The sequence below is a fragment of the Lepisma saccharinum genome, chromosome 14 (genome assembly GCF_977018435.1).
Source record: "Lepisma saccharinum chromosome 14, izLepSacc3.1, whole genome shotgun sequence".
NCBI classification, from domain to species: Eukaryota; Metazoa; Arthropoda; class Insecta; order Zygentoma; family Lepismatidae; genus Lepisma; species Lepisma saccharinum.
Genome location: NC_139242.1, coordinates 37,616,365 through 37,643,524, shown reverse-complemented (window position 1 = coordinate 37,643,524; position 27,160 = coordinate 37,616,365). Strand labels below are relative to the sequence as shown.

At 39.6% G+C, this 27,160-nt stretch overlaps 1 protein-coding gene across 3 annotated transcripts in view; it reads right to left on the bottom strand.

The window, feature by feature from the left end:
* Positions 1-27,160, bottom strand: part of LOC145998801 (ubiquitin carboxyl-terminal hydrolase 48-like) — a 319,266-nt gene that overhangs the window by 168,345 nt on the left and 123,761 nt on the right. For 2 of the 3 annotated variants that reach the window (XM_083135408.1, XM_083135410.1), the window contains exons 15-16: positions 23,865-23,978; positions 4,905-5,020 (exon numbers count right to left, since the gene is read on the bottom strand). In XM_083135408.1, the coding sequence (XP_082991534.1) occupies positions 4,905-5,020; positions 23,865-23,978 (230 nt within the window). The remainder of the gene's footprint in view (positions 1-4,904; positions 5,021-23,864; positions 23,979-27,160) is intronic. The other variant, XM_083135411.1, reaches the window with a different exon arrangement.

The window sequence follows — 27,160 nt, the reverse complement described above, 5'->3', positions numbered from 1 at the left end:
TCAGTTCCAGTTATAAATACATATATATCAATGCAAAGGCCATTTCCATTCAAGCGTCTTGCAATATTTGTTCAGTTCTCTTTCAACAACATTCAAACTTTCCCCTAGCACTACCTCCCTTCTTTCTTTTTTCCAGAATATCCGAGGTTAAAAAGTAGCCCCCGCCTCATCCGCGAGAATAATACGGCAGAATCCAATTGGCCTTCCAGTTGTTAGGCTGTAAAAGTACAGCACTTCTGGGGCACGTTAGGATCGTCCAAAGTTTCCAACAGCCCCTGCAGGGCGGTGGTCCGGAAGACGACAAGCAGACTTGGCGGAACCGCGACAAAACATTGCCAACTGCCTCCGAAAACAAGCTCCCGATGCCAATTCATGGCCCTTCTGTCAAGCTTCGTTCGCGACCATGGTAAACACAAATGTTCTGCAAGTTTACACGTTCTCGAAAATGTTCGGGAGGAAGTTGATTTTAATTATGTCTAAATCAGAACCTGTGCAAAAAGTGGAAAAATACAAGATGTAAAATATGTATATTCCTATCGTTGGTAATACATTTTTTAAAAAAATCAAATACAATTAATTATTACTACGAGACAAGCAAACAGTTGCTGCCTTATGTTTCATTTTTAAGGCCTTCTCTCAATTAATTTGCCCTGATATAATCATAATTTTAAAGTTCTTTAAATATACTTTAGTGTCTGCCTCGCCTACCATTACACTCTGACAAATGAAATGAGAGTCTTTACTAACGTTTTTTACATGTAAGTATGTATTAAAATATTAAAAACTTGAGCATATAACGAGTAAATTTAATTGATTTCAAAGTAACTTCTTAAACAAAATACTTCAAATAAAACCATCTTATATGGTTTACAAAGGAAAATAATTATAGTTATATAAACCCTACAATGCAACAAAATTTCACATACCAATACACAAAGTATGGAGTAATACGCTGCCTTAAATTCCAGATCTGCTCCTTGTATAATTTGTATGCAGAGCAATGCTCCCAGTAACAAGGTGTGTGATGAGGGAATGCATGACTTCCAACATACATGCAGATACACACACATACTTACATACAAGCATAGAAATTATCACTATTCTCACAGTTATGTGTTAAGAGAAATTGGTGTGACTAACATGAAATGCTATGTGACTAAGATTAAATCCCCATGTCGAATCAAAACGACGCTCAGACATTATTTATTACCCACAGCATCATTTTCCTACCTCTCCAGCGCATCTGTCACCCGATATTGACACGCAGATACTTCTTTCAAAGTTTCTGAACCGGAATACACCGCCTCCCTGAAGGGAAGCAGAATCAAAATAAAAGGAGAAGAAATAAAGAAAAAAAGGAGGTAAGGGATATAAATCATTGAGAAGGTAAATTCAGGGTCCCGAAAACATATCTTATTCGCGCTTTTTCTTCCTGTCACAGGGAGGAGCCAACGAGGTCACAATTAATAGGTCTAGGCCACTAATTTCCATGTTTATTGTGGACAAAGATGAAATACGGGCGTTGTTCCCAAGCTCTCTGGCGCACGGCCTGGGAAGCTGGCTGTCTTGAGCTTACGCCAGCATCAATCGGCCAGGAACAGAATAACCTCAAGTAGCCTTCTAGAATCTATACGGCAATACGCATACAAAACGAACTCTGGTTGGCCCACAGAGCTGGATAGATAAGAGAAGACAGATTCGCCCATTTTCAAAAAGGGACTGGGTTCGAGCATGCTATTATGCAATCTCTGTCTCTCCATCTCCATGTGTGTATGTATGTGTGTGTGTGTGTGTGTGTGTGTTGATTGATTGATTGATTTGGTTTATTTTACTTCGCTTTTCTACTACTTTGGGCTAATCACGATGATGATGATGATGAGTGATATGACGAAACTGAAGGGACTCTCACAAAGAAAACCCATACCCAGGCCGGGTTCGAACACGGGGCCCCTGGCGTCGTAGCGTGGTGTGATAACCACTCCGCCACGGAGGTCGGCATATGTGTACGTTAATTATAAAGGACAAATTTATCCTTCAAAATGTGCTTCCTTTACAAGTATTAGATGCTTCCTTTTGTCAAGAAGTTATAAACATCACAATTCGGAATCAGTTCCATTTTTATTTTTTAAAACTTATTTTTGTAATTTCGCGCCGCTCTTCTTTTACTTTTGGCTAATCGAGACGGAAAGGGGGACACAGAGAAACCGCTGAGAGGAGGCCGCATCTCGAACTTGGAACGTTAGGTAGCGACATGGAGAATCCCCTACACAACGTTCATTTTAAATTATTGCATATCTGGTATATAATGCAGTCGTTACTGGCTTAAGATGCATTATACTGGGGGTAGACATAAATCAGAAAGAAGCATTCATAAAAAGTGAAAAGGCTTGTGATCAGCTAATGAAGAAAAAATCAAAGTGTAAATTGCAGATAGAACAAATGTCGAAGAATATAGAGAATCACCACACGAGTTTGTGAATGCATTTACGCGTATGCTATACACTTCGTTTTGTGAGCCATACCTACTGAAAACAATAATTTCATTTACTGCAGAGTGTCTTAACCGTTAATTTACAGCAGACCCCTTTGTAATATCTCTTCATATGGGAACCCCCAGGTCATGGCACTATCGAATAGGACAGAAACCACGTAAACTGCTAGGACTGCTGGTAGGCAATTATGTAACAAAAATGGTAAAGCTATTCGCCGTACAATGCAGCGTGTCACGCCGGCACACGCATTCTCGATCTGGGTCATGCTGGAGGTTATATGATCAGTATCAGACTTCGGCCGCATTTCTTATCCCTAACCCCACCCAGGTATCCATTGGTTAGAGAATATGTGAGCCCAGAGCCAGCAGGCATGGTCGGAAACATTCACCAGCCCTGGGAATCGAACATGGGTTTCAGGCATGGCAGTCAGACGCCCTACCAATTGCACCTTCTTCGTGACAAACACGTTAGAGAAAAGAGGTTGGTTTGGGAAATCAAAGCTAGTCGAACGCCTTATGGGCTACACTAGATCCTGCACACAGGCATCTTATTCTTAAGCGAGTACAGATTTAAAGCACGTGGAAGCGGTTTCACTGCAAGGAACACAGAACAATAAATGGGTCAAAGGCACACCCACGCTACAACAGCGGGAAGACAGCATCCAGAAAGGAGCAGCAAGACACCAAAAAGGATGACGCCGCCGTAAGAAATACACAGACAGGACAGGAACGCATGGGTGGAGGAGAAAAACACTTCATCATGTTAATGGCCACATCCTTCAGCGGAGCACGACACACATCATTTGCAGGTGCACTGTGATTCATGGCCGTACATCGTCAGCATCTCTCTCACTCCATCTCCCTCCTTCGTAGCCGGTGTCGGCGATCTGGACCGGAATCTCCTCACCGGTTCATCCGATCTGTCATTAGCGAGCGGGTCGGACATTACCAAGCATCAGTCACCCGAACGGAGCCTGGCCAAGCGAGGAGAAGATTATCCCACCCCCACGCCAGAGACCATGCTACTAATCTGAGGTGCGCAATAACTCAGATGCTATCTTCGCGGATTCCCAGGGGGTCCAAAATGCGGACGATTTCTTCGACCGACAGACCTTTTCTGCGTGAGGAATTGAACCCGTAATCCTCATCCACCAGACCCCGCCGAAAGAACCGGGAAATAAATGAGACATAATTGGAAGAAATAAGTAGCAACAAGAAGGGTAAGAAGTTTTATCGGGTGGGTTCTTTAATGAGAGCCATTAGGGAAAGGGGCAACATTAGAGGCAATGGGTCGGTTCTCTAAAGCACCCTCATCGGTGATCAAGTTAATTGTTTAGTGATTATCTGCTGGGTGAGGAGAGAAGAGAAACAAAGATGTGGAAATACTGTTCTAATTATCGACTGAAATATCGAATCACCATTAACAGTAGCTTACTGTGTTGAAAGGGTAAAGATAATGCCAGAAAACATTATTTACAAATCTTATTAGTTTGAAAACATTGTAAATATTAAATATTTCCACAAGTGTAGAAGGAATTTTATTACAAATTCGAACGAAAAAAAAAGGGAGTAATGTGATGCATATAGGCTTGTAGGATGATAAGAGCAAGCCAGGAAATACAAAATCTATTTCAAAAATTATAGATGTAATCTGATGATAAGTCTAGGCACACAGCAATTAAGAGAATTAACTGGATATGCAGGGGAATGTTACGCTACAGCATCTTAATATCCACTATCAGCCAAGTTACATGAGCCCCTCAGTTAAATATCATCCAGTTGAATCTATAAATAAATTTTTAAAAAGTAAAATAATTCTTGAAGCTTTTCTGGCGGCGAGAAGTTTTCTCCGGATATCTACCAGACGATTTCCGGTTAAGTTTCACTCTCATCTTCAGGAATTATCATTTTCTTAAACGTAATCTAGTTTGCAAAGAAGCCCAGTTTGATATTCGACCAATGCAATTAACTTTATTCCTGACTTTGCATATGATATTCTTAACCGTTGTTTTCTTCCTGTGTGATTGATTAATTGATTTGTTGTTTTAAGTCCACTTTATACACAGTAAGGCTAATCGGGACTGGACCTAAAGTTTAAAGTCGGATCCGAACCACTGTGCATTATTACAAGGCGACGACGTTACCACTACACCATCGGGGAGGCCTTGGCGAAATTATATGCTTTCAGTACTAAAACTCAAGAATATTTTGAAATGTGCGGTAGAAAGCCATGTTTCTTTATTGGTCAGGTTAACCCGAACACTGAAGGAAAAATAACAATAACGTGCAAAAAACGCAACAATGCACTTTGAGAAGAATACTTCATGAAGTCAAATAAAAAAACAACAATAATTAACACTGACAGTACCTGTAACTTTCGTGCACAGAAACATGAAATATAAATGGGACTTACGAGGTTTGCTGACGAGGCCTGCATCTGCATGCCTGCGTGCGATTGTTATCTCTTTGTCAATAGAGAAGTGATCACAAATGACAGCCCACTCAGCATCCGATACCATTGCCAGCCTGCTGTAAATAAATCAAACGGGGAAAAAACGTTATTTTATGTAATGTATTAATACATCATATTATTAACCAAAATTATGCTCCTTAACACAAACAAGCAAAGAATGGCGCAACTCTTTCATTGCAAGGAAAATGCAACTTCGTGATGTTTCGGAGTTTAATTTACTCGCTTGCATTGTTTCTGTAACATCCTGAATAAGAATCATCGGGTTTGGGAAGTTGTCAAAGCTGTGGAATTCATTGAAGTTTTGAGTTTTATTTATTAACCACTAACTCATACTTCATACTAAAACAATAAATTATTTTGTGAGAAAATACAGTATATTTTAAATGGATTAAGATGCATAAGAAATACGATAAATGAAGAATAGAATGTTGGAATTATTTATTGTTTTTGTTTATTTTACTTCGCTTTTCTTCCACTTATGGCTAATCGCGAAGATGAATATGAGTGATGATTTGATGACGGGACTCTTACAAAGAACACCCGTGCACAGGTCGGGATTCGAACCCGGGATATATGGCGTCGCAGCGCGCTACAAGAATGGAATGTTAAAATAATTGCAAAGATATCATCGCTATTCGGTAATTCATGCGGTGTATTTTTCTTTTTTAGCTTTTGTTTGATTGATTAGAATAAAAATCGTAGATGTATCAGCGCTCAGACTATTTGCACGCGTCACAATACGCAAAGACAAATTCCTTATGTAAAAAAAACTAGGATACCTGAATTTATAAAAAATGTGTCAGAGAAAAATTCAAACAAAAAATTAAATCAAAGTATATGTCTAAATATAAAACATTTAATTATTAGATTAAATTCTCATGGCTCGGAAGTCTGTGAAGTTGTTTTTTTTTTCCTTTTTTTTTTTTCAGGCCTCGAAGACGACGCTAAATATAACACTAGTCTGTTCTCCTTCAGTTATGATAAGAAAATATTAGTTTTTTATTTGAATGTTTTGGTCTTTTGGGATATTGGGCATTCTTCAGTATTTTTTTGGCGAGTTTTATTTCACTTAACAGGTAATTTGGTAGGTTTATATGGCATTTTTATAATATTATGAAGGTTTTCTTACTATATTTCGGTCCTCCGAAATTCTACAACAGAAAATAAAATATTTCGGAGGCAAAGAGAGAACGTACATCTTCTTGTTGCCTGGTCGCAAATAATGACAGAAAGATAGGAAAGAATCGAAGAGGCACGCAGATGATTCTCAGCTTTTGTTCAAACCACCAATGTCTGGGTGTGTCGATTTATTCAAACCGTGAACCTTTTCTCTTCGAGGAAAAATCAAGTTTAAATTTTAATAGGTGAAGTACTTTTGTAGATTCTTTTAAGTTAGGTTATTTTATGGTTAATTATTTGAGACATTGTAGGTCATCAACATTCGAGCACTACCTATCACAAAAACTGATGATAGAGGGGCACTCAGCACACACAACGATGAAACACAGGACAACACCATACCCCACAAAGAAATATACTGCAGTAACACATCCTGCAAGGAAAAGAACTTAACTTTAGAGTGCCTTCTGAAGAAAAAGTCACCCCTTACACTCCTTCCGTGTGTTAGGACGATGCGTTACACACACACGAAAACATAGGATGAACGACTCCTATTACCCTCACGTAAGTTACTGATATGCACAGGAGAAATGAGGTCAGCTAACAAGAAAATAAATTAATGAAGGAGAATGCTCTTAGGTCACCGTGAAGTAACGGTGTAAGTTTCAAGTTTGATTAATAAAATGATGTAAGCTGTAATTATACGTAAAATAAAACCATCGAACAAACAGCATGTACTTGATTCAAGCAGATATACATTACTCGTACATAGAAAAAGTTATCCAATATCGCCCGTTCAACAGAGAAATCCTTTGCAGCTTAGTACAGAATGAGTAGAATTACTCAGCTCAACGGCAGTTAGTAGTGGCGTAATTGTGGTGAAGATTTGTTGATTGAAAGTGTTCTATCGGTCATTATTTATGGCAACGATCACCAAAATTTCCAGGGGTACTTTATTTACTCCTATTTTTGCTGTCACTTGCCATCCAGAGAAATTTCTGCTGATTTAGTGTGCGTGTACAAATTCAATTTCGAGCCCGTACATTAATGGAATAGACTCATATCTACAAAGTATTTACAAAGTATGTTGCTCCGAAAATTATTAAAATTAAAATAATTTACTTCTTCAATTGCACAAAGGATTATGTAAAATGAAAGATGGGAGGTGGGGGTTCCCCATCATGTTAATTCTGAACATTAAGATTCTTAACTAAATGAATTCTAATTAACCATATGGCACTAACACTAGCCCAAACCAACTTAGCGCATGTAATAAAAATCTTTCATCGCATCAATACCTTTGGAGGTCAAAAGTCGCTTCTATATATAGTATTTTGTCGAATGTCGGTCGAACTGCACTTGTACAAAAATGTTCATTCGAACTAGAAAATCAATGATTATTTGGATTACAATACAACACTAAGAAAAGTGTTCAAAGTGAAGTTAGGTTTTATGTAACGCATACTTTAACTGTGGTATTATGTATGGATATAAATATTCTTGTTTGAATGTTTCTATCTTACCTTTAAACTATCCACCTGCAAGTGGCTAATTTCATAGATGGAGAGTAACGTAATGTGTTACACCGAAATTACAATAACAATTGTAACGGTACTTCGTTACTTTCAGTTACTACTCTTGCGTTACCTTGACAAATTCAGAACTGGAGGATTTACTCATCAGGACGAAACACGCTTTGCTGAGTTATTTTACAGCTTGTGAATGTAAAGTTACACTGGGAAAACATGCACTACCGAGAACACATGTGATACTTGTGTAAACACTTTAAATGTCCTTGTTGTATGGCAAAGTAAATGTTGTATGACAAACTAAGGTAATGCTTTAAATTTGATTTGGATGCAAAGTAATTCAAACGTTTTACATTTTGGTGCAAAGTAACAATAACGCTTTAAATTTGGGTGCAAAGTAACTATAACGCTTTACAATTGAATGCAAAGTAACAGTAACGCGTTACTTTTAGGCGCAAAGTAACTGTAACGCTTTACATTTGTATGCAAAGTAACTGTAACGTTTTACATTTTAATGTATAGTAACGGCAACTCCTTACTTTTGAACGCAAAGTAACTGCAACGCTTTACATTTGGATGCAAAGTAACAGTAACGCGTTACTTTTAGGCGCAAAGTAACTGTAACGCTTTACATTTGTATGCAAAGTAACTGTAACGCTTTACATTTGAATGCAAAGTAACAGTAACGAGTTACATTTGGGCACAAAGTAACTGCAACGCTTTACAATTGTATGCAAAGTAACAGTAACGCGTTACTTTTGGGCGCAAAGTAACTGTAACGCTTTACATTTGTATGCAAAGTAACTGTAACGTTTTACATTTTAATGTATAGTAACGGCAACTCCTTACTTTTGAACGCAAAGTAACTGCAACGCTTTACATTTGGATGCAAAGTAACAGTAACGCGTTACTTTTGGGCGCAAAGTAACTGTAACGCTTTACATTTGAATGCAAAGTAACTATAACGCTTTACATTTGAATGCAAAGTAACAGTAACGAGTTACATTTGGGCACAAAGTAACTGCAACGCTTTACAATTGTATGCAAAGTAACAGTAACGCGTTACTTTTGGGCGCAAAGTAACTGTAACGCTTTACATTTGTATGCAAAGTAACTGTAACGTTTTACATTTTAATGTATAGTAACGGCAACTCCTTACTTTTGAACGGAAAGTAACTGCAACGCTTTACATTTGGATGCAAAGTAACAGTAACGCGTTACTTTTGGGCGCAAAGTAACTGTAACGCTTTACATTTGAATGCAAAGTAACTATAACGCTTTACATTTGAATGCAAAGTAACAGTAACGAGTTACATTTGGGCACAAAGTAACTGCAACGCTTTAAAATTGTATGCAAAGTAGCGTTGGAAGTGTTTTGAAAAAAAACAGGAGTTTTTTCCCACGGCTTTTTTGGTTGGGCTTTTTTCGGTATTTATCACAAAAGTGTCTCAAATCAATGAAAATACAGGAGTTGGCAGTATTTTTCCTCTTCCATGGTTTTCGTTTATCTCCCTACTGTAAAATAGACCCTCATTTCTAAATATAAAATACAATTTACAATATAAAATTCGTAGCTAGATATAAACAGTGTTCTAAAAAAAGTTGGCGTTTTTGAATGGGCTGTTCTTTCCGAGTGTTATCTTCATATTTCGGTAGGCTTATTACATATATCTATGTAGTATAAATATATTCACATACCTAGAGTAGTTTTGTAAGTGTTTTTAATAGACCCTAATAGTATGATATGATTTTCAATGTTTAAATTTGTTCTACCTATTGAAAATCTAGTATCAAATATCTTTACTTTAAATTTTGCGTTCAGTAAAATATATTTGTATTCTGGCTTTCAAGTACATCATGTATACTTTGGTTAAATGGCCGCTAAACCTGGTCACGGAGCAACTAGTGATGTATTTTGGCCGCTCAACCTTTGTGAGACCACAGCCCAGTAAATTTATTTCTTACAAGTCGATGCCTTGAGCCCAGAAATACTCATAAATACATTTCTGATCTTTAAAGTTTATATGGAAATTAATATGCACCCTTAATTAATATTAATGTATCAACTATGGTATAACCATAGTTCAATCATGTATAGACTTGCTGTCAAATATAAAATTAGATTAAAATTAGTTGTCAACCCCTGGGTGCAATGGACCTTTTGCAGAATGGCGGTTGAAAAACACTGGCACTAAAACTGACGCAGGAGCCAATACGACTGGCCGCAAATGGCAAAAAGAAAATGTATTTGAGAAATTTGGACTGGACCTACAGTTTGAAATGAGATTCGGAGCACTCTGCCTCCACTGAGAATTCAACCTCAGACACCTTCTTATTACAAGGCAACAGGATTACTTTATTTCAATCCAGAGAGCCATTCATGATTATGAAAGGAACCTTCTATCAAAAAGCCAGCCTTTTTACAACAGTACTTGCAATTTGTTCTCTGTGATTTACAGGCTAAATTAAATCTTAATCTCTGATGAAGTAGGTAACAATCTTGTTAAGTACAGACAACATTCAGACCGAAGCAACACATGACGGGGGATGGATCCTTAGAGGAACCTTTAAAGATGGAGCCTTATATGCTCACCAAGTGCATTTTGCATTCTAATTACATTACATTTATGTTTTTATGAACAAAAGTAATACAGATTTATTGTGAACATCCTAGGGAACCATGTAATTTATTTTCAAACAGTTGAAAAATCTAAAATATAGAGGTGGTGGAACTCAGCCCCCCCCCCCCCATCCGTACGCTATAGCTATAGGGTTAAGATTGTATCTGAACCACTATGCAATATATGTCAACTGGGATTGGCCAATATCTGTCTCTTGGCAGCTACATCATGTAAATTTTTGTAGCTAGTTGTAAAACATGTCACTACAAACCTGTAAACTCGTAACAGTAACTTCAAGTGAAATAGGTTAGCTGTAATTGGTAAAAAGCCAAAAAAGCCAAAATTTCCTTTTTTTTAAAAAAAAAAAAAAAAAAAAGCCGGCTTTTCATCAGAAAAAGACGCCCATTCAAAAAAGCCGTCTTTTTTGCAACTCTAATGCAAAGTAACAGTAACGCTTTACATTTGGATTCGAAGTAACCGGATCGCTTTACATTTGCATGCGAAGTAACAGCAACACTTTACATTTGGATGCAAAATAACTGAAACACGTTATTTTTGTAGGCAAAATAACTGTAACGCGTTACTTTTTCATTAACCTACTCAACTATGTAAAATATAAAATTTGCTGGGCTAAAGGTGATCGAGTTTGAGTTTTTTGTTTTTAAGTCGACTTTATGCACAGGAAGGCTAATCGGGACTGGACCTATATTTTAAAGTGTAATCCGAACAACTTGTGCCTTCACCGGGTATCGAACTCGGGACTCCTGATTACAGGGCGACGACGTTACAGCTACGCCATCGGGGACGCCCTGAAGATGATCGAATTGACGAAAAAGATCAAGCCTTAACACGCCACTGAAAACAATGAATTAAATAAACAAATATTTGCCCTTAAAGCAGCATCTCTTCTTCACACTGCTGGATTACACCACGTCCCAAGAAGGCAATCCAGCGCTTTCGTCGGAAGAGAACAAAATAAGATGCTTCGTTTAAGAAATTGTTAGGATCCACAAATCAAGCCGCGTAGGAAAAGAGGAGGTACTGCGTTGAGCGGGAAGCAGAATGCATTTTTTCTCGCCACCCGTATGATACCACATTCTGTGGCGACACATTGCGAACCACATGTGACTCCCGCACTAAGCTGTTATTAATTGGCGATGAAATCAAATCCTATTATGGGGGCCTCATTTCCATACTGGCAACAGATTGGCAGCTTAACTGTTACAAATACATGTTGCGTGGAGGCTTCATATTAAAAGCCGATGGAATCTAAAGTCTGTTTCAGGAATATGGATGATGATATAACACCAGATATCTGTATATTATTATGTATTATTATACTGTACTACTGCCACTTTCTGTTACGTATGGAAGTTCAAATTCTGTGCTCTTGTAATTGTTCTTACGGTATGTAAGAAAGATTCATAAATTACTTTAGCTGGACTTCTTTTAGAATATACAGAAATTGCAGTTCAAATGTGGCAAAAGTAAAATTTGTTTTACCAACTAGATGTACAAATAGTCTAGTACATTTTGCTCAAAGGTGAGTCAAGCAATTTCTTTATACGGTACCGCACAGCCAAATATATAGAGCAAACAGAGGCTTCGTTCGTTCATCGAAGAACAAAAATTGAAGAAATAAAATAATGAGAATAGCAATATAGACCCATTATGGAGTTTTCTTTTTCACATCTTTAAAATTAAACGTAACCGAAGACATCAAGGAAATGCCTGATGATATTTGGGATCTATAATTAAAATTTGATAAAAATCTCAATCTAAAATAATAATAGTAATAAAAAATGGACTGTTTGTTTCAAAGTTAAGTTCACGAATATATTTAGTTTTATTTCGTCATTTATTTCCATTATTTTTTAAAATTGTCTTTTGTTCTATATTTTATTGAATTTAATTATTTAAGTAGTTTAAGCAGAATATTAAGTTGTGGGCTTAATGTTGATTGATAGAGTCCTTAAATCAATGGTTTTTAATTTTTCTATTGCAACTGTAAGTTCTATTATATTGTTAATTAGTAGTTTAATTTCATTATTATTAGGAATATTATTTTTAATTAAAGCCAATATATCATTGACAAGATACACTGTAAAACTGCTTCATTTCGTTAAATCTATCCCACTATTATAAATGTATCTTTGATCAAACTAAAAACAATCAAACTAAAAACAAATAAATGATGAACGGAGCATGTGATCTTCCGAAACGTTACAACAAAAAATGTGTTTTTATGCTTGTAACAGTCATAAACTACAAGTTAAATAATTACTTAATTACTTCTAGGTTCAACCCTAAAATGCCTAGACTAAGATAGCGTAATTGTAACAATGATTACATTTTACAAGGACCTGAACCAATGAAACGTGCGCCTAGTTGGAATCGAGAGCGGAGCCGAGTCGAAAGCAGGGACAGGGTGTCTACAATTTAGTAAAAACAAAATTTCCTGACCTTTTCCAGACCAAGAGGCAAAATTTCCACACCAAGTCATTAGGAAAATTCACATATTTAAACAAGCGTGTGAGAAGGTCACTACATTTTAGCTAAACATCAAATTTAACCAAGCTCTTAGATATTCACTTCACATTTGAAACTGCGACAGAAATCGACTGTTGACATCATTGGCGAGGTTTTACGTAATACTTACCACGTAATGGTAAACAAAGAATTATTATATTATAAAAAACATAACAATTATAACAAATAATACACAATTATAGTAAAATTGGTACTTTAGTATTATACGGACTACCTCATTTGTCTACGTTAAAATACATTCGCCTCGCAAACATTTATGAGGTATGATTTATAATGTCAAGAACGAGGAATGCCTACGTTGTTAGGTTGGGTCTTTTAGGTTTGGTTCTCTTAGCATAAATATCGTAGAAGTGGACGTCTGAAATGAGGTAGTCCGTATAATACTAAAGTATCGTAAAATTTAGTAATAACATTTCGCGTTCACGAGTTCCGAGTCGTTAGTTTCCGTGGGAGCATTTTCTCTCTCCATAAGAAAACACTGAGTAGTGAAATATTTCTCGATCCTATTTTCAATGTACTTTTTCGGCAGTCTGTAGTAATGAGTTAGTTGTTACTTTTCCCTCTCATATTATCTGTAAATCAGTTACTTTCTTAAAACGGGGAACAGCAGCTCATTTACTTTTGTAAAGCAACAAGTAACGAAATAAACTGCTCCATTTATAGTTACTTTGCCTCATATTTTCATTACTTTGAATTTTCTTAACTCTGTATTTTTATATTTGAACATACGTACATGGTTATAAAATGATTTGTTATTGATTGATTTGAATAATTTAGCGTCATTTTTCTGACACTTTTGGTTAATCGCGAGGATGAGGATGAGTGATGATATGATTAAACTGATTCAGGAACAGTCGCAAAGAACACCCACGCCGGGATTCGAATCCGGGACCCATAGTACCGTAGCGCGCTGTGCTAACCACTCCCCAACGGAGGTTGGCGGTTATGTAATGAAGATGAATGATAAATAGATTGTCATGTATGGAAAAAGAGCAGCCCGTTATTGGAGTTTACACATGCATAATGTTCTACGAGTTAGATATTATATGTTATAAAGTAACTTATTAACTTACTGATATACTCTTACATAAGTCTTACCCAAAACCAAATTTCAATGGTGATGTGCGAATAGAAATTTGGACGTAAGAGAGTGGCTTTCAATTTTGGTAAATAAACTCCTCACAAAAAGTCTGGAATATTCCATTTGTCGGGGAGAGAGGACATGGGCAGAGCGCAGTGCGGGTGGAATGTAGTTGGAAACATGAGAAAAGAATGCAGGCAGAACACCATGTGATGTACGTGCATATCCAGGCAACAGCTAGCGCCATCTACAATGTGGTACAACCTATCAGTACCGGCCGAGTTTACCTGGCCGTCACGCAGCATGTCAAATCCAGTGTCTTCGAAGCAGTGCAAGCGTTAAATGGATATCTGGCGTTAACGATGGTGATAACGCAGTTTGATGCACCAGGATTGTGACATTGTTGCAACAAGGGCGTACACAGGCGGAGGTTGCACGTGTGGTCGGGGTCACCCAAGGAGCGGTATCCAAAACATGGAAACGATTCAGGAACACGAACAGTGTATCAGACACGCCGAGAAGTGGTCGTCCAAGAGTGACAACACGCCGTCAGGATGCATACATTACTGTGACTGCACGCCGAAGGCCAACAGCGACTGCCCGGGAGTTGCAAATGGACTTGTTGCAAGCATCCGGCGTTCGTATCGCGACCCAGACTGTGCGTAATCGTTTGCATAGTGTCGAACTAAGGTCATATAGGCCGCTGAGACGTGTGCCACTGCGACCTCACCATCGGCGGAACAGACGAATATGGGCTGATGAACATCGTAGATGGGATGTGCAACAATGGCGGAATGTGATGTTTTCCGATGAAACAAGGATCTGTTTGCGGCCTGATACGCGACAACAACGTGTTTGGCGACGTCGCCAACGCCACGGGAGGCAGCAGCATGTGCAAGATGTCCATCCCTTTGGTGGTGGTGGAATCTTGTTTTGGGCAGGTATCATGTACGGGCGACGGACACCTCTCATTCCACTGCAAGGGCGGTTGACGTCTCGACGCTACGTGGATGAAGTGCTACGGCTTTTCGTGCTTCAATTTCGCTACCAGTATGGTGCCGACTTTGTCTTTGTGGACGATAACGCACGTCCACATCGTGGAGCACCAGTGACCAATTTCCTGCAGGATGCTGACGTTCGTCGTATGGATTGGCCAGCACTCTCCCCGGACACGAATTGCATTGAGCATGTGTGGGCGATGTTGAAGCAAGCCATTTCACGTCGTCCACAGTCTCCGCAATCACTGCCAGACCTCATCCAGGCTGCCCAGGTTGAATGGGACCGTCTCCCACAGGATGCCATCGATGCACTCATCTCTGGGATGCCACAACGTGTGCGGGAACTGCACAGTGCAAGAGGAGGCCATACGCATTATTGAGGGACTCACTTTATGTGTGTCACACACTGTGGCCGTTTTGCACAGTTCATAGGGAAGATGTTTTTACCTTCCCTTGATTTTGGTTGTTTTTCGTCCACTATATTTGGTTGCTTTGGTGAACTTGGCAAGCTGGCATCGTCACTTGTCCTCTATTTTTTGCACTTGTCCTATCACAGGGTGTATCATTTTTGCTACAATAAATGTCTCTGTTCCCATTTCTTCACTTTCTTCTTATATTCCTTCTTATATTATTTTGTGAGGAGTTTATATATATATATATATATATATATATATATATATATATATATATATATATATATATCCGACTCTGTGCCTAAGTAATATCGATCTTCAATTTATTTCCATAATGCAAAATATTGACTCACCATTACCAAAAAAGAAATCTAAAACGTTTTCACGGTGGTTTTATCTCTTAAGAGGGATCTGAACAAACGTCAAAGGACAGGATGAAAGATCGACTACACCGAACTGACCAAGCATTACCGGTGTCCATTGTAGGTCTCCATTCCGACGAACTCGCAAGAAACTATCCGTTGTTTTGCTCGGTCCGCATCGGGGGAAGGTCAGAACGTGAGAGGCAAAAGCAATGTGGGTTCTGCAAACAGAACACAGGCCTTCCCACGACCTCAGAGGGGGACCATCAACTTGTACACTGGCCATTGAATCCGATATAAAGTGGCTCGGGCAGGCGGTAATTAATCAAGGAGTTTGAAGAGACTCCCGAGGAGGAGAGGAAATTGAGTTGGGAGGCGCAAGAAGCACCTGAACATGGAGCAACAAATTCTGCACCAATTATGCGCGATTAGACGCAAACTTAGGCAAAAACCGCTCCCTTATCGGAGAGCTTCCCTCCTGAAACTGAAAGCCTGTTTCCGGACGATTTGTTTCAAGTTATCAGCGAGCTAAAAGCAAGCCGGCCTCCCTGAGCGAGATGACCACTGGAGGAAAGATCAACTCTTATCAAAGGCGCATGCGCACGGCCCGGAAAAGCATTTGCCAAGAAAAAAGGTCGGAAGCTCTGATAAACAATTCTACGCAAGGGTGTCAGTATCGAAAATAAAACAAGCCGCTTGCAAAACCCACCTCCTGAAACATGAAAACACAACCACGCTGTTATGAGATAGAAGTTATCAATACTACTCATTTTGGGATACGTGTAGGAACCAAATGTCTCACACAAATGTTGACAAAGTACGTGCGAAAGAAAATGTAACTATGTTGATTGTTTGATCGAAATAAACAAGGGCTCAATGATTCATATTGTCCTCTACGGATTCAATTTGCTAGTATCTTTAATTATTCTGCAAATACGGGTTACGCTACTCATTCGTAGCTCTCCAATTTCCTCACGATGGTGGTTGGCCACCGGTCCCATACAGAGGCCGAAATATCAGGAGGTTGTTAGGCTTTCCCCAGGGAGATTCGAACCAGAGCGCGTCCCGTAGCCTGAGCCCATTGACGTAAGCTCAAAGACCGTGAAACTCTCAATGAGTGAAAAAAAAACCCTAGTGTCTTTACCACACTGTTTAAAAAGTTTTACCATCATTAAAAAAAAACTAAAAAAAACGGGGAAGTAATCGTGACCTGTGCAACATCTCAGCCAAGGATGAATGGATTCTATTAATCGACACACTTTCAACTAGTTTGTTCAAATCCACCTTTATTTAAAGGCAGTGATAAAACTATGAAAATCAATAGTGATCTACAATGGAATCACTCTTGTTGTTTACGAATGATTACGCAGTAAGTGAACACCATTAACTGAACTGGCTGTTTCGGTAGAGTATATATTGCAAGGCACCGGAAAGTTAAGTGGAAATTGCGGCTGAACCACCGACTGGCACCCCGTGACAAATTTCTGACGTACCCACAGCTTCTATAATGTAGATCTCTGATTAACCTGTAGTTTTCACAAAACTCTGGAGTAAGTTATAATGAACTAATTTGTCTCACCTATACTATTTGTTTGTTCGAGGTCTGATCTTCTGAACCGAGGTAAATCGAGCCTAGACCACCGGAAGATACAGTATTCGTCATCAATCGGCCCCAAAAACCTTTGATTACAAGCTCATATACAGGGTGTCCATAATGTCCCGGTACCATTACAAGAACATAGCTCGGAAACTACATGCAATAGAACAATGCTGTTGATTGCAAAATGACGGTTTGTTTCTTTACTTTTGTTGCAGGTGTGATTGACCAAAATGACAACACTACAAGAGCAAGCACAATGCGTGCTGTGGTATGCTGAGTACAAATCACCAGTAACTGTTCAGCGAGAATTTCGCCGTCGATACCGAAGAGATCCTCCGTCCAAATCCAGCATTATGAGATGGCTACAGAACTTCCCAAGAGACTAGTAGTGTTAAGGACTTGCCACGGAGTAGACGACCAAGTGTATCTGATGAAAGTGTCGACAAAATCCAAACTGCAACTCAACGCAGCCCCCAGAAGTCAATTCGACGAGCCTCATGGGAATTACTGATGCCACCATTTCGGAAGTGCCATGCTGCAATCAATAGACGAAGACAACGACTACCTTCAGGAAGTGAAAGTGATGTTTTCTGACGAAGACACGTTCCACGTGTCCAGACAAGTTAACCGCCATAATGTTCGGATATGGGGTTCGCAAAATCTCCATGGCACTCACGAACACATGCGTGATAGCCCAAAGTTGAATGTGTGGTGTGGACTGATGCGTGATAAAGAGTGATACGTCCATTTATCTTTGCTGAGAAGTCCATTACCAGTAACATTTACTACGACATGCTTGAACAGTACTTTCTTCTTCAATTGGAAGAATTGCAGCAAACCATAATATTTGAACCCCCTCATTGGTACAAGGATGTTCAAGGTCTTCTGGATAGGCATTTCCCTGGCAGGTGAATAGGCCGTGATGGACCTATTCTCTGGCCACCGCGCTCTCCTGATATCACACCCTTGGATTTCTTCTTCTGGGGGTATGTTAAAGATTGTGTTTACCGCACACTTGTTCCAGATGTTGCTACTCTTCGAAAAAAAATAACGGAGAGTATCCTAACTGTTACTGGTGACATGCTGGGGCGTGTATGGGCAGAAGTGGATTACCGCCTTGATGTTCTGAGAGCAACTAGAGGGGCGCACATTGATGTGTATGGAATATAAACGTGGAGAGTTGTAGTTCATTTTGCAATCAACAGCGTTGTTCTATTGCATGTAGTTTCCGAGCTGTTTTCATTTTGTAATGGTACCAGGACTTTATGAACACCCTGTATAATTCACATTGCACAGGGAAAGGTACGGTATCCCAGTTCAGCTTTTGTTAACAATAATGTAACGCAACTCGCACCTCTTGCTACTCGAATGTTAATCCTAGCTTACCACCCGAGGTGAAGAGTGGGGTAGGAGCTGCCAGGCCCGTCACCTCTTCTTTCTAGATTTTCAAGTTGGAACATTTTCATTTAAAAATTGCAAGTAAATGTCACGTGCCCGCATGGTGAGAACAGTCAGCGGATGTTCGATATAATGGCCGATAGATGACAACACGCGACGAATCTATTAGGAACGTTGATAATAGAAACAATGAGTATGGAAATCGAATGAAAGTGTTTGTGAATATTGGAATCGATTATGTTTACCTTAATTTATGAACTGAGAATAATAATGAAATAGAATTGAGGCTAGAAAAACAAATGATTGCCATGTATAGCCTATATGATAATATGTAGAACTTAAAGAAGTGATTACGATTTTGTGTGTGTCTATTGTTCTAGCAGGAATGAGACTTCTTGCAGGACCTTTTAGTTGGTTCCCCGGTGTGGCGCCAAGTCATAGACAGCCCCCAAGCACTTCCGTGTAGGCGCATATATTGCAGACCCGGATCAAGGTGAGCGCGGGACAGGCGGCGCCCCTTGATTATCCAATTTCTTTGCCCGTATTGGGCGGTGGTGCTGCAAGCTAAGTAGCGACCCTGTGGAAGACATACAGCTATTTGAAGTAGTAACGCATGTATGGACACTCATGCTCATAAATTAAGTATAATGCTGAATCTTGTACAAATAAATATTTGAGGTGCAAGTTGCAGCTTGAAATCATGTCCGGGTACTGTACCAAAGAACTTGGGTTGACTATGACCTTCATCCAGTGTGTGGTGGCGCTGTAAGCAGACTAATGACTCACAGGAGCGAAACTGCTGAGCAGAGTACAGTGCCTATAGGAAGTGTGCAGTTGTGTTCGGTTGTGCTAATGGTGAGTGTGTGTGTGTGTGAAATGGCTCAACGAACACATATTGATGATGTAATGAGGGGAAGGATACTTGGGGGGCTAGAGGCAGGCCAAAAACAGCAGGTCGTGTCACAGGTGCTCCATGTGCCACAAAGTGTCATTTCACGATTATGGCAACGATTACAACAGACTGGAAACGTGTCTCGGTGCTACCGCAGTGGACGTCCACAGTGTACAACACCACAAGAAGACAGGTGACTGTAAGTGCCCGGAGACACAGACGGAGTACTTCCGGGGTCCTTGCTCGAGACCTTGCAGCTGCCACTGTAACAGTTGTTTCCAGACACACTGTGTACAGACGACTCAACAGGCACGGTTTATTCGCCTGGAGACCTGCAATTTGCATTCCACTGTCAAATGGTAGAGTAGCCCGTAACAACTGGCGTAGAGAACACAGGACATGGACAATGGTCTCTGGTATTCTTCACTGACGAGTCCAGGTATAGTCTCAACAATGATTCTCGTCATGTAACCACCTGGCGTGAACCAGGAACCAGATACCGACCCGGTAACATCGTCGAAAGGGACCAGTATGGAGGTGGTGGTGTCATGGTGTGGAGTGGCATTATCCTGGGTTCACGTACACCCTTGCATATCTTCGACAGAGGTACTGTAACAGGTCAGGTGTACCAGGATGTTATTCTGCAAGACTACGTTTGTCTTTTCAGAGGTGCAGTCGGTTCTACATTCCTCCTGATGGATGACAATGCAAGACCACACCGAGCTGCTACTGTGGAGGAGTACTTTCAAACAGAAGACATCATACGAATGGAGTGGCCTGCCTATTCGCCCGACCTCAAACCAATCGAACATGCTTGGGATGCTCTAGGCCGACGTGTCGCCGCATGTCTTCCACTTCCTCGGACTCTTCAGGAGCTCCGACAGGCACTGGTGCAAGATGGGAGGCCATACCCCAACAGCTGCTCGACAACCTCATCCAAAGTATGCCAAGCCATTGTACTGCATGTGTCAATGTGCATGGGCATCACATTCCATACCGAAACCTGTGCACATGCTCAAAGAACTGTGGAACAACAATTTACAATCTCCCTTGGATTGTATCATATGTGCACTCTTTGGTTTTTCTCGCGTTTTCTGCAATAAACCGGGTTAAACAGAGTATGTGGATGTCTTTCTTGTGTGTTCAACATGTGTTTGTGCTACCAGAACTAGTATATTTCAGTGCTGTATCGTGGGGCACCAAAACCTCTATTATCCTTAATTTATGAGCATGAGTGTAGAATGGTTGTAATCTCAGAAGAATAAATGTATGTAGATAAAGGGTTGTAATCCCAGAAGAATAAATGTGTGCAGATAAAGGGTTGTAATCCCAGAAGTATATGCAGATAAAGGGTTGTAATCTGAGAAGAATACACGCATGCAGATGTAAGCAGAAAATCTTCAGAAGAAGAAGCCGAGTAGTTCATAGAAGTAGAAGCCTGTAGAATTCCGTATACAAGAAGCCGAGAAGTCCATAGAAGAAGCCTGGGGAATGTCATAAGAAGATGAAACCTATTATTACATAGCAGAAGAAGAAGACCATCAGTCCATTCCATAGAAGAAGAAGCCTGTGGAAACATAGACATATAGATATACATAAAAGATGGTGACCTACAGAAGAATGTCCATAGAAGAAAGTTGAAGAATTAAAAGGCAAACATTCTCAATCTGAAATTGTATAAAGAAATTTAATCAAGTGTCTGAAATGTATTATGTCAACGTTCTCAGAATATATGTCGGTTCATACCTTCTGTAGTGGGTTAAACGAGTTGTTTTCTTTAATTCCTTGTTATCATTCAGTTTTAGTTGCCCTGAGTATCTCATTGTTTTACCCTGACCTAAGCCAGACTGGTGCTACCCTCTCCAGGACGTGGCATAAATCACATTGTTTCCTAGTGTGTTCCCAATGTTTCTTTATTACTTTTGTTCACAAAAGCATCAAGATAATGTACATAGGAGGCAAAATTCATGTGGTGAGCCTATTCCCGGGATGTGTGTTCCGACATGGCACTCATGGAATGACATTGAACAATTGTTTGGTAATGATGCTATTTTTTGTAAATATTATAATTACTATACAACTGCACCTACATAACTAAAAAAAAAACATTTATACAAAATGATTTCGTTTTAGGTTTAATGAATGATAAAATTTGTGTGCGACAGTAATGCAATAATTGGTTCTTGTCTTTTTATAGATGCTGGTAATTTTTGTAATAATTATAATTATTAGCTAACATAAACATCAAAGGAAGCAGGTATTCAATAACAAAAATTGTTTCTTGAAGTATAAAAAAAATGTGTGGGCCTCTGAAGACTTCCTCCTTAAGTAAGTAAGTAAGTAAGATTCTTGTAGGGCACCGGTAAGCTAGGGTTAAGCAACCCCATCAGAGACATCCTTAAAACTTTCGATTTGCAAAGGTGCATTTGCAACTGAAGCTGCACCCGAAACCTGCTCAGCAGATTCCAGGCAGACCAAATCCGTGCAATCGGATTGGCTTAGGATAAAGGGTAGGGACTCTGAGAGCTGTCTCCGAGGCAGTAAACGGAACAGGGGTAAAAAAGAAAAAAATATATGAGAATGGAAGCCACACGTCACTTTCACGTGTAGGACTCGAAGTGAAGAGCCACGATAAGAAGTCTGTTCGCCCTCTCGAGAGATTCCGAGGCGAAGCCGATAGTCGTTCATCAGGCGAGCGGGACAAAACCTCTCTACAACCAGTCCACATCGCCAGTGTCAATCCTTGGGCGGCGGTAAATCTGCCCGCCCGGCACGCATTACTATGGTAATACTCCTGCTTATGGCAATTTTAAAGTGAATATGATAAGACATAATTACGAATCGATAGCGTACCCTCCCGGGCACAATAATTCATGCAGATGAAGTTTCTTCTCGGCTCTTATAAATCAGGGTGGTGGGAGCGAGGCTCGCCCAGTGTTATTGACTGGGAACAGAATGGAGATGTGTTAATGATAGAGATTAATGGGCGACAAGGTGAAGAGAGGGGAAAGGGGGGGGGGGGGTGCTTGCTTGCCTAGGACGCTCGCTGCTTCGGCAGGCTCCGGGAAAGGAGGAGCGGGAGAGATGCTTCTCGAAGATCTGGAGAACTCCTTGACTTTCGAACTGCAGTCAAGGACCGGTGCCATGGCTTGCTATTTATACCAGTGCGATCGGAAAGACAATGCAAGTATGGGAATTACTACGACGTACTGAGAGCAATAACGCAATCAATTGTGATATTTTAAAAGTGGGGAGTTATTCAAGTTTTCACAGCAAATCGAAACCCAAAGTTCTCAGAACTTTCCTTCCGTAATGCCAATTGTGATATCGACAACGTTCGATTAACTAGAGAGACATCTCCACATAATACCGGATTTTCGAAGGTTTAGGAATTGGCATCATATTTCTATCTGTAACTCCATCGAAGGCACTTCCCACATATAACTGAATTATTTGTGGTTTAGTTATTCTCTACCTCTCCATATTAATCGGGTCCAAGAAGATGCATGACGAACTGTGAAACAAAAAACTGCCATGGTCTTGACCGGAATTCTAACACAGAAATTCTAGCAGAGGAGTCCGTTAAAATACTGCTTGGTCACTATGTTAAATATAACTTTCTTTCTAAATAACTGTTTACCTATAAATTTTGACCGAAATACACAAATTATTTAGTAACCGACACAAATAAGAATTTTCCCCTGACTGTAAGTTGCAATACGATTTTAATTCATTAAATTGAAGGAATCATCATTGCAAATCGATTTACATGTTTTGATGTAAAAATAATTCAAATCCGAAAGCAAAGACAAATACTGGCGCTCGAAAATATCGATTGATTGAGTTGGTGTTTTATGTCCACTTTATGCACAGTAAGGCTAATCGGGACTGGACCTACAGTTTAAAGTGGAATCCAAACCACTGTGCAATGTGCCTACACTGGGTATCGAAGCGCTCGAAAATTTGAGCGCCATTTTCACCTAATCAAACTAATAGAAATTTGTGATATTCAAGATATTTTCCAAAGATAAATAAAGTTCCTATCCTAAAGTCCTGGTTGAGTCAGAGTTTTCGAGTTAGTCAACCAACACTTTCAATCATTAATTAACGTTCTCCTGCCCAATATATGACGGGGTGGAGGGCAAACAAGTTCTCCAAATCATTTCCATTCAACTGTTTTGTACTGACACTTACAAGATACATCCAAACACACACTGACCGGAAATAATCTGGACAGAGCAAGTTTAGCAAAATATAAAAATGGCATAACACAAGTTCCGAGTTTCAATACAGGCTATTCTGTTTCATTATACCTAGAAGTGGAAGAACCTACGTACCTTTCGGAGGATCCCTTCGCCGTCTCCACCTCGGGCTCATACAGAAGGCCACCGTGTGGACAGAGTAGATCATTATTGTTCAGGTCATACACTGGTTCTCGTCTACCTGGGTTCCTACAAGACAGAAAAAATGGTGAGTCATACATCAGAAAGCAGAACATAAAGCTAATATAATATTGAGTTTTAAGTCCCATTTTATGCACAGATAGGCTAATCCGAATGGACCTACAGCGTGAAATGGGATCCGAACCAATATGTAACCCTTCGTTACAAGGCGACGACGTTTTCACGCCGCCGTCGGAAAGGCCATAATATTGAAATTAACAGAGTGTATTTTATGTTCACACAGTTCTCACTCTAAAATTAGACATTTCTGGCTCTAGCTGTTAATGAGATAATCATGAGCAAAGAATACTTATAAGATTAAGTTCAATTTCTTCGGAATTGTGGAGCTTTATTATATCTTATTCATAATATCCACGTCAGCTTCAAAGTTCTGAACTTTATTACAAAACACCAAAACAAAGTAAGGAATAATCGCTAATATTATTGAGTCATGTCAAATCAACCGATAAAAATTATTTTTGAATCTTTAGGATTCATATTTTTTAGATTTTTTGTACGTATATACATTGTACCTATCAAGAGGACAAAAACTGTAAAATTTCATATTTTTTCGGCTCTTAGTTTTTGAGTTATTGACTTTCAAAAAAGCAAAAATCCCAAAATTTGAAGAAATTTTGAAATCTTTAAACAGCTGTAGATCAAAAACTATTTGACCCAGAGAGCTCAAATTGGTGTCTTTCTCTTCTGCTTTTAATGAGCTTTAATTTGAAATTCAACATAACTGTGCTACTTTAATTATGTAATTTTTAAAAACTTGAAAAAAGTTTTTTTGAAAATCTCAAAAACACCAATTTTAATTTTTGTGAAAAAAATATGTTTTGAAGACATCAATTGACTATTGGTGTGCAAAATTTCATAATGGGACGGCAATGGGTTCCTATGGACATTATTATATATATATATATATATATATATATATATATATATATATTTGTATTGTAATGTGTGCGAAATTTGCTAAATTTGTTGACTTCCATGTTAAAAACCACAAGTATATGCTGAGTGGTTGATGTTGAAGTCTTCATATTAGTCTATTTTATAAATCTTGGACTACAAATAATATTAAAATACCTAAAATTTATCACTTTTAATATCAGGTAAGCAAATTGAAAATGTACAAGGGGAATTGTATCTAAACTTCATGGAGATTTATGTACAACGAAAATTTTTGTTTCGGTACTCAAAAAGGTTCCTCAGCAACACGCCATAAAGGTGTAGTGACGATCGGGCGGTAAGCGCCTGAGCAGTAGCTCGTACAACATGGTCGCTACACAGTTGACTTGTACCGTAGAAGAGCAACGAAGTGTTATTCGTTTTTTGTGGTCCTAGGGAATGAAACCTTCTAAATCTACAGCAGAATGAAGGTTCAGTGCGTTGTTGCCGCGTTTCTCCGCGCCTCACTGGGTGTTAAGCTTTATAGTGATGCAAGACAAATGTTATCAAGGTAAATAACTTACCCATTGATACGGTCTTTGTTTAAATTTGCAACTTAACAATAATTTTAATAAATTCTAGCATTAGATTGGTATTGGCGTGTGGAAAATTTCATGAAGGGAACTGGAATCAAAATAGTTATTTAGTAAAACAAGTATACCAACAAGAATCGAATGTTAACTGCTTCGAGTGTACAAAGTTTGTAAGAAAATTTAGGTTTTTCATATTTTATGTCACTTTCTACCTCGTTATAAGATTAAATTCGTAAAGGGGGACACACACAACAAAACTCGAACCCGGAATCTTATGACGAGAGAGCAAGCCTACCACTCAACGCGCTAGTTTGAACATCAAAGGGCCTTCCCCTTTTGCGCAATTGTAACGCTGCATTGTCATTAAGGGGTCGCGGGGTCGATGCCCGGTGGAGCCACATTGCACAGTGGTCCCGATCCCACATTAAATTGTAGGTCCAGTCACGATTACCCTTTCTGTGCATAAAGTGGACTTGAAACAGTAATTCAATTTGAACATCAAGACTGACCACGACATCATGAACCGTGGTGAGCTGTGCAAGGTAAGTGTGTTCATAGCTCCGAGGTAACTGGGCAAAGAAATTCTTGTCCCAACAAGGAATTGTACCCTTATTAAGGAAAGTAAAGGTGTGAGTATTGTCCATTAAGTAATTGAGGAAAGGGCGGATTTGTAATCAAGATTTCTCGGCTTCTTCAAAATGTTCGACTGGAAAATAACTACAGACTGGACTCCGGGAACATCTTCGAGATGACAAGCTCTACCAACTTCATGGTAGCAATGGATAAACACAAGTTTATATCACTAGACTCCCCACCTCCTAGAGAGGAGTTTGCCAACGGAGCTTCAGAAGATGCTTATTGTTCAACCTCATTGTTAACGCTGCAAATGCTGGAGTGCGAAGCGATTTTCTTGCCTCAAGCATGCACACGGTGGTGCCAGAGTAGCACTTGGCATGATTAATACGACTGAGCATAACGATGCGAGAGGGTGTTACGTCAAGGGTGCCGTGGGAAGGAAAAACCGAGAAAACTGACAGCAGCTGTCATTAGCCAATCAGCAAGCGCAGCGGCAAGTCTCAACTGAGCCGCAATTAATCACAAGGCGTGTTATAGCAAAGTGAAGCCCCGGCTAGGGAAACAATGTGATGCACTCTATTAGGCGGCGCTCCCATGCGGGCCGGCACAATGAAGCTGGGCTCCGGAACAGTTCCGTGATCGACATCATGCCAAAAGCAGCTTCCTGCTTCAGAATAGGACTCCGCCTCCTTCACGCAGCGCTCAAACAGTCTCAACTGTACAGGATGGTTTTCACAAGCGGCTTTCATTCTATTCAAGTTAAATGAAAAGGGGATTCTTCGTGACAGGCGGCGCTTTCAGAAAATTGCAACGCCAAAAGCCCAACACTCGGAAGGCGGCTGACCAGGATCCCGTTGAGTAATTGTGCTGGAAGCACCTAACAATAACAATGTTGGCTTTCGCAATTGCGCATTTCGCACATCCATATTCCAAGTGTCAGAGAGTGCGAAACTGAGACCATAACTTACACATGAAGAGTCCAGAGGGAAAACCTGATAAAGTCACATTTCCCCGTTTTTACAAGAGAGCAAATTAAACTTTCAAAACTCACTACTTTCCCCCTGTATACCATAAACTTTCATATTTCTCAGGACGTTCCGAGTTCTTCGTCTGTGCAGTTACAACATA